This window comes from Pangasianodon hypophthalmus, chromosome 8 (genome assembly GCF_027358585.1).
Source record: "Pangasianodon hypophthalmus isolate fPanHyp1 chromosome 8, fPanHyp1.pri, whole genome shotgun sequence".
In the NCBI taxonomy this organism is placed as follows: Eukaryota; Metazoa; Chordata; class Actinopteri; order Siluriformes; family Pangasiidae; genus Pangasianodon; species Pangasianodon hypophthalmus.
In genome coordinates this window covers 6,035,512-6,046,264 of record NC_069717.1, presented here as the reverse complement: position 1 = coordinate 6,046,264, position 10,753 = coordinate 6,035,512, and the positions used below count along the sequence as shown (strand labels likewise).

The window sequence follows — 10,753 nt, the reverse complement described above, 5'->3', positions numbered from 1 at the left end:
ATTATCCTCTGCTCGTTTTCAACAGTCCCTTGGATGATGGGGCATGATTCATTTCAAGTCTTATGTTCTGTCCAAAAAACACTTTGAATAATTGCATTAACAGTGTCTTTCAGGATGGAAAATATGATGTCAAGAGTGAAAGAAAAAAACTCAATTTACTTGAGATTTACTAGTCATTTTCACATCAGAAAAGCTGCTGATCATCAGCATTCAAAGATGGATAGTCATTTCATATTTGACTGGTAGCATTCAGTCAGTAAATAGAGCCATCTAGAGATGGCTGCTGCCACATTTAAGCAGAATTTCCACAAAAATATTATTCTGTTACTCAGGGATCTGGAGCCCTGGGTGGAACATCAGTCCATGCACACACATTCACAAACTCATTCACAGCTAGGGGCAATCTTATCTTTATCTTATCCAATCCACCTACTGACTTGTTTTTGGGAGGTGAGAGGCAATGACGTGTACACAGGGAGAACACGCATGGAAATTCTGCATGGAACCTGAGCCAACATAGTCCAACATACTGTACAAAGATAGCTAAACTGGTATAGCATAACGAATAATGTTTATATTAGCAGATATTAAACAGTCAAGACATGCCTGTTAGTGCCAACACACATAAATAAGGTGCTCAGTGCTCAGACCTTATGATTTACCTATAGTCTAAGAGGTAATGCACTTAGGGAAATTGATAAACAAATTCAATGGCGCACCATGTAGCGCTGTGGCCTCGCGGCTCCTCGCAGGTCCCCAGGGTTTGATCCTGAGCTTGGGGTACTGTCTGTGTGGAGTTTGTATGTTTGCATGTTTTCCTCATATCCATGTGAGTTTCCCTGGTTTTTTGGGTTTCCCCTCATCTCCCAAAAACATTCCAGTAGTTGGATTATATCTCTACAGGATTTAATGGCATGGATTTAGCATTATGTAATTATACTGATGTGATGCGTACAAAAATCTTTATGTGGTGAATTTAAGGGATGGTAAGAGTAACCCCACTTCATGTCAGGCCATATCACACCAACAATATTGATTATTTTCCTATAAGAGCACCCCCTGTCTTATTTTATTCTTTACTTAACTTTGAAAGGCCAGCAAGGAAAGAAAGATTTACTGTTTATTTATTATAGGAAAATTACACAGAACTGAACCAAACATCATTGTTTCTCCTTTTACAATTTAGCCATTAAATCTTTAACTACTAACTCTCAGCAATGGTGAAGGTGCGTCCAGTTCTGAAATAGTTCTCAATTTCCTCCAGTGTTCTCCCTTTTGTTTCAGGCACACACTTGGCTGTGAATATGATATTCACCAAGCAGATTACACTGAAGAACAGAAATGGTGCAAAGAGTCCATATGCATCCTGTGAGTGGGGAGAGAATAATTTAGACTCTTTGCACACTACAGGAAAGCACAGCCTGTGACACACTGTGTAATAGAACAATCATCTCTTCTAAACCAATGAAAGATATAATTTAAATGTTCAAATTAAAATTTAAATTATCATTCCTTGCTTGCCGTATGAATGACATTGAATTTACCACTGCTAGCATGAAGAATTGTGTCAGCACAAAAGCAGTGATGTAGCCGACCACCACACACACGCCTGAAGCAACGCCGCGCACTTTCATCGGCAAGATCTCCGACATCAGCAGCCATGCGATCGGACCCCAGCCTATTGTATAACCTGTTCAGAAGAAATATAAGGACAATAATGACTTCACTTATACCACAATGCTTTTGAATTCTTCAATCTGATTGGTAGGAAAGTGGCAATCTATAAGTGGCAAAGTTTATATTAATGCAAATGTTCTACTACGTTATCGATTCTATAGTACTTACATTTTGACATGTATGGTAGACCCTCTACATGAACCGATTTTAAAATTGTAATTGTGTGTAACTGTTGACATCATGAAGTTTATTCAGCATTTATGGAAAGATTCTCCAGCATCATAGGTAAAGCTGTGGGAAAGTCTACAAGACGGAGGATTTTGCATGTTGTGGTTTCACACTTTTATGCGAAACTGCAGTTTTATGTTATTGTTGTTTTATTAATTTCTCAAGGAAGAAAATAAGAGGCTGCTTATAGCTGTGATTAAAGGAAATAACATGTGACATTCCACAGCATATTGTAGGGTACAACCCAAGAATATTGGTGGCCAGCCAGTACCAGTATATCAGTGAAATCGGTTAATGTTCACATCAAACATCTGAATAGGGAAAAGAAAAACTGATATCAGTGACTTTGACTGTGGTATGGTTGTTGGTGCCAGACCATCTGGTTTCAGAAACTGCTGATTTCCTGGAATTTCCATCCCTTTTGAGATGCACACCATTCTGCAGAGATTACACAGAATGGTGCAAAAAACTAAAAAACAACCAGCGAGCAGAAGTTCTGCAGGAGGAAGCACTTTGTTGCTGACAGAATGGCCAGACTGGTTTGAGCTGACAGGAAGGCTATGGTAACTCAAATAACCACTCTCCATCTCAGAACACCTTAAGGTGGATGGGCTACTACAGCAGACAGCCTTCACTCCTGTCAGCCAAGAACAGGAATCTGCGGCTCACCGAAGCTTGACAGTTGAAGACTGGAAAAACGTTGCCTGGTTTGATGAATTTTGATTTCTGTGACTTGCAGATGGTAGGCTGAGAATTTGGTGTCAACAGCATGAATCCTTGAGCCATACAATTATTCAGGAAGCAAAGGAAGATCATAACATAGCCAAAAATCAAATTAACTTCCTCTGCACATATATTCAACACACTCATATAACATGCTTTTTTAAGCATTCTAATTTACATTTGCGAACGCACTGTCATTCAGTTTGAAGAAAATTATTTTTATTCATAGACTGAATAAATATTATTCAGTGCAGTTGTATTTCATTAACATTTAAAGAGACATTAATTAATAGGCATTAACTTATTCTGTTTGTTACCATTACTTATGGATTATTAATGCGGAAGTTTATCATTTGTTAATGTAGTTAATCTTAATTAATGTAGTAGACTGCAAACTGCCTAATAATCAGTGTTTTAACTTTTCATGGAATAAATAAAACATAAATAAGATATGTGTTGACAGTTTTAAGTTTTTAATCAGGTTCAGTTACTTCATCTAGAGCAGAACAAGATCTAGATCTAGAACTGCTGAATTAGACTCAATTAACTGTAGTGTAAATCTCTGTGGTATAAGAGGAATGTAACACTTCAGGTGTGTTTATTTGCTCGTATACAAAATCTTGATTGTGGGTTGTATGGTTATCAAGCTGTGGTGTGAAATTTCGTTTCTGGTGTGAAAACCAAGTACTCACCAACTACTATAAAGATGATGCTGAAGAGGGGGATAAGTGTGCCAGAGCTTAACCCACTACCAATCATGACTCCAAATGGCTCTTTTGCTGACAGGACTCCAACAGTTACATTCCCAGAATCACATGATGTTTTGTGGGTGTACATGGTCACTGTCAGCATGGCCAGGTACATTATAAATGCTGAAAAGGTAAAGTGCATATTTTATTATTTGGACAGCAGCCATGATGCAGAAAGGAAAAGCATCTTGATTATGGTGAAGGTTAAGCTGGTACATATAAGTCATGCCTCAGCAGAACAAACCTGATGCGTAGAGCAGAGATTTCCTGCCAGCTTTGTCCATTAAACAGGCTGCGATCGTGACAGTGAACAGTCTAACAAATCCCACTATGGCTGCATCATACTTGGGATCCTAGATAAAGACATAGTATTGGGAAAATATAACATGAGAGGCTTAGACAAGTTCAATGGGCAAATTCATATCAATATACACAAAGGCCATGTTGTCATGTGAACACTGATTTGATAGTTTTTTGATGTGACTCACCAGTAAATCAACTGTTTTCTCAAAGATAGGCTCCAGATAAACCAAGATGGGTGTAATACCTGTCATCTGTTGCAGGAATCTCATAAACACAGAGATCAAGATCGGCTTGTAGTAGAATGGATTCTTAAGATCTGACCACTGCATTCCAACCTGTTGATAAGGTTAAATTGGAGCTTTTTCATATACGTTACACCAGGGGTGTTCAACTAAAATTTGAAAAAAATAAAAGAAAGAAAGAAATCCAGCTACATAAAGCATCACTGAATGTAATCAACATTTAGCTTTTAATGATGATTAGTGATTAGTTTAGGCTATAAATAAGACATCAGGGAAGAACATGAGAAACTCAGCGCAGAAAGTAACCTGAGCTCAGGATCAAACTGGAGACCGTGGATCTGTAAGGTGACATGCTACCTATGTAGTAGGTTTATAATATAAATTAAAATTCATGCAGAAATCTCCTGATCCATTCAGTCAGGATACAGTAGTGTTTGTGTATTTTGGGCTTTATAATACAAAAGATCATCTCTGTAACCCTGATGTTTGTTTTTACCTGGGAATCGACACTGTGCTGAATTTGGTTTAGTTCAGTGATGTAGTTTGAATCAGGGCCCCTGAGCCATTGGAGGGCTCTGGAGGCCTCGTCCCGTTTGTTGTTGGTGATGAGGTAACGTGGAGAGTTAGGCATGAAGCACAAGAGGAATAGCATAATCAGAACAGGAACTTCCCCAGCTACAGCCAGCCACCGCCACGGCAGAATCAAGCCTGTGGGCAAAAAAGGAAATCCCACTTAAACATCAACATCAACAGGCAATGGTGTCACAACAAGATATCATTATCAATCATACAGTATTATTTTGAACACTTTCTCTAACAGATTTTTTAACACTACAATGCCTTTATAAAACGTGACCCAGAATATTATATGCGTATATAAATTCCTAAGATTGCTGCATCTTTCACACTTTATGATTGTGTGTTTGCATACTGTAGCTTGTTTGCATGCCATGCATTTCTCATGAAGTGTGAGTATTTTCAGAACCAGCAGCTCAAATAGGTAGCAGACAACTAAGATAATTCTGCACAACGAGTAAAATGAAACAAAAAAGGAAGAAGGTGTGTCACTTACCGAGAGCATAGAGTGCCAGACTTCCAATGACAATCGTGATCTGAGGACTGGATCCCAGGAATCCTCTGACACCTGGATGTGAAATCTCTGACACATAGACCTGCAACAGTAAAGAGTGATGAAGGCTTATGTTTAAAAAATAAATAAATAAAAAATAAATGTGTTATTTGAGAGGAAATGTATTACATTTATGGCATTTGGCAGAAGCCCTTATCCAGAGCAACTTACATTTATTTCATTTTTACACAACTGAGCAGTTGAGGGTTAAGGGCCTTGCTCAGGGGCCCAGCAGTGATAGGTTGGTGGTGCTGGGGATTGAACTCCTGACCTTCTAATCAGTAGCCTAACAGCTTAGCCACTGAGCTACAATTGTAAGCACTTTAATTGTAGTACAAGGGTTCAAAATGTTAACAACTACAGGAACTCTGCACTTACTAATGTGACTAATGCAAGGACTGGGTATGTGCATTGCATTGCAGCTTGTTAAAGTCAGAAGACAGAAGCGGAGGAATCGAAAACATGCCTCAGATCTCATCTGTAACATTGCCCAGGTGCTGTTTAGATTACAGGCAACTGTCAAGCTAAAAATATATTTTATAAAGTTCTAAAAGTATCAAAAAGCAATGCATACAGTCATCACTTTTTTATTGAGAAGGGTAAAGGGGTTTAATGCACTCTGCTCCACATCGTGCCTAAACATGCCTTACCTTACTTACCTGTAAAAAGTCACTGTAATGCACCCTCTCGTCATATCCTCCTACCAGCAACAGTGCCTTGCATATGTATTGACCCCCTTGAACTTTTCCACATTTTGAACTTGACTTAATTAATTTTTACCATTTCATTTACACAATATATCTAATATTTAGACGTGGAAAATATTTCTGTATTGTGACAGAAAGATTGAGCGTGCTTATGCAAGCCACTGCAGAAACTCTGTTATTTGTTTGGAAAGTGTTTTGAAAGAAACAACACAGGAATTTGAGACTCGAAACACCATGACCAAAAATGTACCTACAGGAATGGAGCTGGCTGTAATGCCAGAAGCGATGCCTGTGAACAATCTGCCCAGGAGAAGCCACCACCATTCCAGCGCTGCTGCCATCACGAGAAACCCCACCAAGAAGGGAATTACAGATATCATGATGCTGTGTTTCCTCCCAATTTTGTCATTAAGCCACATGGTACTCAACCCTCCTACTATAACTCCAATCGCAAAAACAGACTATTCAACAAAGAGAACAGAATCAGAGTCAAATTTATTGGACAAATGTATAAGAATTTTATTTTGTGTATCTGGTGTTTAAATGTGGAGAAAAACATTGTGCAGCCATACAAGAGAATATAAGCAATTTTATCAAATAGGTTCATGTCACATCCTTTAATTTATATGGTTTATGGATTCATTCTCAATGCATTTTAGGATAACATGTGATATTCGGTGAGAAACAAACAAGCTGCTCTTACCCCAAACCAGGAAATCTGCTGAACATTCATGCGCAGACGTGGATCATCATCCTCCTGGAGCTGTGGAATTACCGCGGAGGGAAACACCATGGCATATCCAAAAATAAAACTGCCCAAAACAGCTGAAAAGGCTGCAAGATAGAGCCGGCCATTTCTATGGGAAAACAAGTTTACAGCACAATTTAAAATTAAAATATTAAGTGCCCCCCTACAAATAAACAGGATATATATATAATAGAGCTATAAAATAGAGAAGTTTAAAATAAATCACACAATGTGAAAAGTCATAGATGGTAGATCTAGTTAAAAGTCAAATCAAGATCTTCAGGCCCATAGTGCAACAAAAAAAACACTGCAGTGTGACGGTACACAGAACTACATAAAGTGCGAATACATGACTGTGTGTGACAAGTGCAAAATATACAGTAAAAACAAAGAGCAATGAATACTCAGGGAAATAAATACACAGGATTAATGAATACACAGGACATTAAATACACAGGATTAATGAATACTCAGGACATTAAATACACAGGATTAATGAATACTCAGGACAATAAATACACAGGATTAATGAATACTCAGGACAATAAATACACAGGATTACTGAATACTCAGGACATTAAATACACAGGATTAATGAATAAGCAGGACAGTAAATACATAGGAATATAAATGTTCAGGACAAAACATACACATGACAGTAAATACACAAGAAAATAAATACACAGAACAATACACATGCCCACATACTTAAAGATTTAAAACAACGATGCTCGCAAAACAAAGCCAAAAACACACCAGCACCTACCTACCTTAAGGGGCTTATGTGGTGAAAATTCACCTAAGAATGAACAGAGGCTCTTTTGTGTTTAACAAAATTCTTTAATGCAGTGCTTACAGCCAGGGAGGCTGCTCTCACACCAACACCTCAGATCATCTCCAGAGAACAGAACAGAATCACAGTGAATATAGACTCAGTATGGGGAGGGTCTCTTCTGGTTACTGATACAACAGATTTTATGAAAAAAGGTTACTGAAGTGGAACAGATACATAGGACCACCCCTAATTCACATATAACATTGTTACCTAATATGGGATGGAAGAGTACAGGTTCTAATCACAAACAGGAAAAACACAGTGAGGTTGTTGCAAACCACAGGGTCAGGAAGTCTGCTGAAGGGCTACTTCAGTGCAGCAACACTTCCTCAGCATAAATCACTTTCTAGTACTGAATTCTCAATGTCAAAGAGAAGACATCCGGTCTGTCACCTTTCGGCATACTCTTTTCTTATAATTTAAAAGAAGCACATCATTTTGCACACAGAAAAATCATTAACACTTCAACCAGAATTTAAAAAAATAAGACATAATAAACTGAGATACTACACTTATCACACCCGCTCTGCTCCCTTCAAGCCTCTAGCACAGCTCAGCTGGATACAAAAAGCACATGTATCACATATATTCTTTCTCCTGGCAAGTGGTGGAATGACCTTCCCTTGGCTGTCTGAAAAGCTGTGTCACTGGCAGTCTTCAAAAGCAATCTAAAGACCTAAAACACCCCAGTTAATTTTTTTTTATAGAATCTTTGTTTTAGCTTGAAGAGGCAATCCCCCTCAATCAATCACTGATTAGTTATGAAAGTGTAAACACGCAAAGAATAAATAATTGTGTCTTGTGAAGTTGCACCACATGGATTGTTTAACATAAAAAACAAAGGCCAGTGCAGCTCAATCCGTATTTGTCCGTATCCCTAGTTGATATCAAGTACAGTCTCAGGTTTGCTTTAGTTTAATTTATAGCATTAAGCTACAAATTAAGCTATCATATAGTCAGTAATTTTTTAAATCCCATGGCTTGTGTTTTTAATTTCATGTTGTTTTATCCTCCTCCAACAGGACTGTAGCTTTTAGTTAGAGAACTAGCATGAGGATGTGTTTTTGAGTTTCAGAGACTACAAAGCACGTCTGTAAGTCACTCATAATAACAACATCTGCAAAATGCTGTAAATGTAATGCAAATAAATATGTAGAACAAAAAAATTCTCAGGACAGTAAATACACAGAACAATAAACACTCAGGAAAAATACTCAGGACAATAAATACATTAAATACTCTTTGCAATAAATGTTTAGAAGAATAAAAACAATGAACAAAAACACTCAGGACAATAAATACTCAGGACTGTGTGCACACTAATGTGACAGAATAACGATTGTCTATAAACTGCACTGAAAAAGAGAGATTTACTCAAGAAAAGCGTGGTAACAATTTCCAAACATGAAGTCTTAGTCAATTTAACTAAGCATATTTAAACATAGTAAGGTTTACAAGGCACCAAGGATTATTCTCATTAAAAAAAAATTCAATTTAACTAGAAAATTTCTTTTTTTATTGGTACATTTTACTCAAACTTGAGTTAAATGGTTAACTTTTGCACAAATAAAACAAGTAAAGCAAAATTTTGTTCCTTCATTTTTAGTAAAGTTATTTATTTCATGCAAGAGAAAAAGCACACATCATTTAAAGGTTATCATTACTATTTAATGGCCATTAACACCTGAAGTAGCATAGAAGTAATGGATCCCAGCAGACGTTGCATACCATTGGGTAAATGTACCAATACCAGCCTTCGCAAAGCTTGAATTAACAAACCCCAAACTGATTCCATAACTGATTAGCGCACACACAAACCATACACCTGATTGAGAAAAAGAGTGTGAACCAAGACTTTACCAAAACACTTGATCTTTCAAAACGTTTCCCAATACAATAGCCTTAGCCTTAAAGCCAGCACAAAACAAGAAATATTGGAAACAACCCTTCCATCAAACTCAAATCAGTCTGAAGTTCTGCAAATGCATATGCAAATTGTTCAGTTCAAAAACCACACCCCCTCTTTGTAATCTTTCAAGCTTCTTTTTTTTCAATTTTGTGAGCACTTGCAAAATTTTACTTTAACATTATTAAACATTAAATTAAACTTTAACTTCTGTACTAAATTAATTCATGTAAATATGTGACTAAAACCCAAAGTGTATATTTTATTTACTTTGGGTTTTAGCTACATATATACATGAATTAATTTAGTACAGACGTTAAAGCAGTAAAGTAATTCTGATCATTTGCTTTTTTATGTAAAAATCACAGATTTGTTTTTGTCATATTTACTGAACCACTGAATCTTTTTTTTTCAATAATGCAGACTCTACCCTATCATGCAATTTGTGTAGAAACCAGATGCAGAAAAGTCTAGCAGACAAAAGAGTATGAGAGAGTAACAGTAAATAGCATAAAAACACAAAATAAATAAATACTCAGAACAATGAATACTCAGTGAATAAACTAGTGCAAACAATTGTCTATAAACTGTAGTAGACTCTGCATTATTATAAAAATTTGTGTAAAAGATAAACTTTTATGAAATATATATTTTTTAATGAGAGAGAATAAACATGCTAGAGAGAGAGAATAACAGTAACGAGCATAAAATTACATCATTAATTAAAAGTTACCTTATTTGTCCCTGTGTATTCTGATTATTCAGTAATAATGGAGTTGCTTCATTGTCTTCTGATGCCATTGCTTCCTGTGTGCCCTCAGGCTCAGACTTTCAGTCTATATGCCAGCTTAATGCTATAGAATGAACTAAAGTGAAACTGAGACTATGCGTCTGTGTTTGACCTCATGTACATCAAGAGTGAGAGCAGGTCAGGAAGCAGAGACTTAAATACAGACTAAGTTACATTGGCCTTTGTTTTTTTATGTTAAGCAAATGTGGTGTAACTTCATAAGCCACAATAATTCATTGTTTAAGTGTTTACATGTTTACTGACAGTTGACAGTTGATTGTTTAGGAGGCGACCACACACGGTGATACAGGGTGCATGCGCAGTTGCATACTGGCATGTTTGATGTCTTCAATGCTTTCAGAAAAACACCCACATCTCTTTTCATGAATGCGGCATTGAAAGCCTTGGTTGGAAAGTTAAAAGTTTGCCTATTATGGAAGATTATGTGGTTAAGATATTCATCTAAGTTAAGCATTTAAATTGCTTTTTTTCTTGGTTGGTTATAAACGACTGATAAAAATATTCTTTTTTTAACTTTTGTAGCAAAGCATCTACATTTGTGCGCTATATGTGCTGTGCCTTCTGTTTAGTAAAAGCACATGCTTGTAACCAGCTCTAAAACTTTAATTCATTACCATCACTTTATACAATAAGACATACTGTAATTTTTTTTTTAATATCAGCCAGGTGTATGGCTATTCACAACATAAGATAAG

At 36.7% G+C, this 10,753-nt stretch overlaps 1 protein-coding gene across 2 annotated transcripts; it reads right to left on the bottom strand.

The window, feature by feature from the left end:
• Positions 1 to 1,102: 1,102 nt before the first annotated feature.
• LOC113534899 (solute carrier family 2, facilitated glucose transporter member 6) lies at positions 1,103 to 10,196 on the bottom strand. 2 transcript variants are annotated; one of them, XM_026927885.3, is made up of 10 exons: positions 9,981 to 10,196; positions 6,462 to 6,615; positions 6,013 to 6,219; positions 4,995 to 5,094; positions 4,419 to 4,630; positions 3,866 to 4,015; positions 3,622 to 3,730; positions 3,321 to 3,500; positions 1,545 to 1,690; positions 1,103 to 1,366 (listed from the first exon to the last, which is right to left on the bottom strand). In XM_026927885.3, exons 1-10 carry the CDS (start codon positions 10,046 to 10,048, stop codon positions 1,205 to 1,207), a joined length of 1,488 nt encoding a protein of 495 aa, XP_026783686.2. In that variant the 5' UTR covers positions 10,049 to 10,196; the 3' UTR covers positions 1,103 to 1,204. The 2 variants fall into 2 exon arrangements, with proteins under 2 accessions (XP_026783686.2, XP_026783687.2); XM_026927886.3 differs by lacking the exon at positions 9,981 to 10,196 and adding an exon at positions 7,277 to 7,433.
• Positions 10,197 to 10,753: the final 557 nt, after the last annotated feature.

What these genes read in the sequence shown, in the direction of transcription:
- LOC113534899 (XM_026927885.3), bottom strand. Translation starts at nt 10,048, where the DNA reads ATGGCATCAGAAGACAATGAAGCAACTCCATTATTACTGAATAATCAG. An exon ending in AGAAAACAGTTGATTTACTG is followed by an intron (nt 3,731 to 3,865) that starts GTGAGTCACATC and finishes GTCTTTATCTAG; the next exon opens with GATCCCAAGTATGATGCAGC. An exon ending in CATCATCTTTATAGTAGTTG is followed by an intron (nt 1,691 to 3,320) that starts GTGAGTACTTGG and finishes TCTTCTGAACAG; the next exon opens with GTTATACAATAGGCTGGGGT.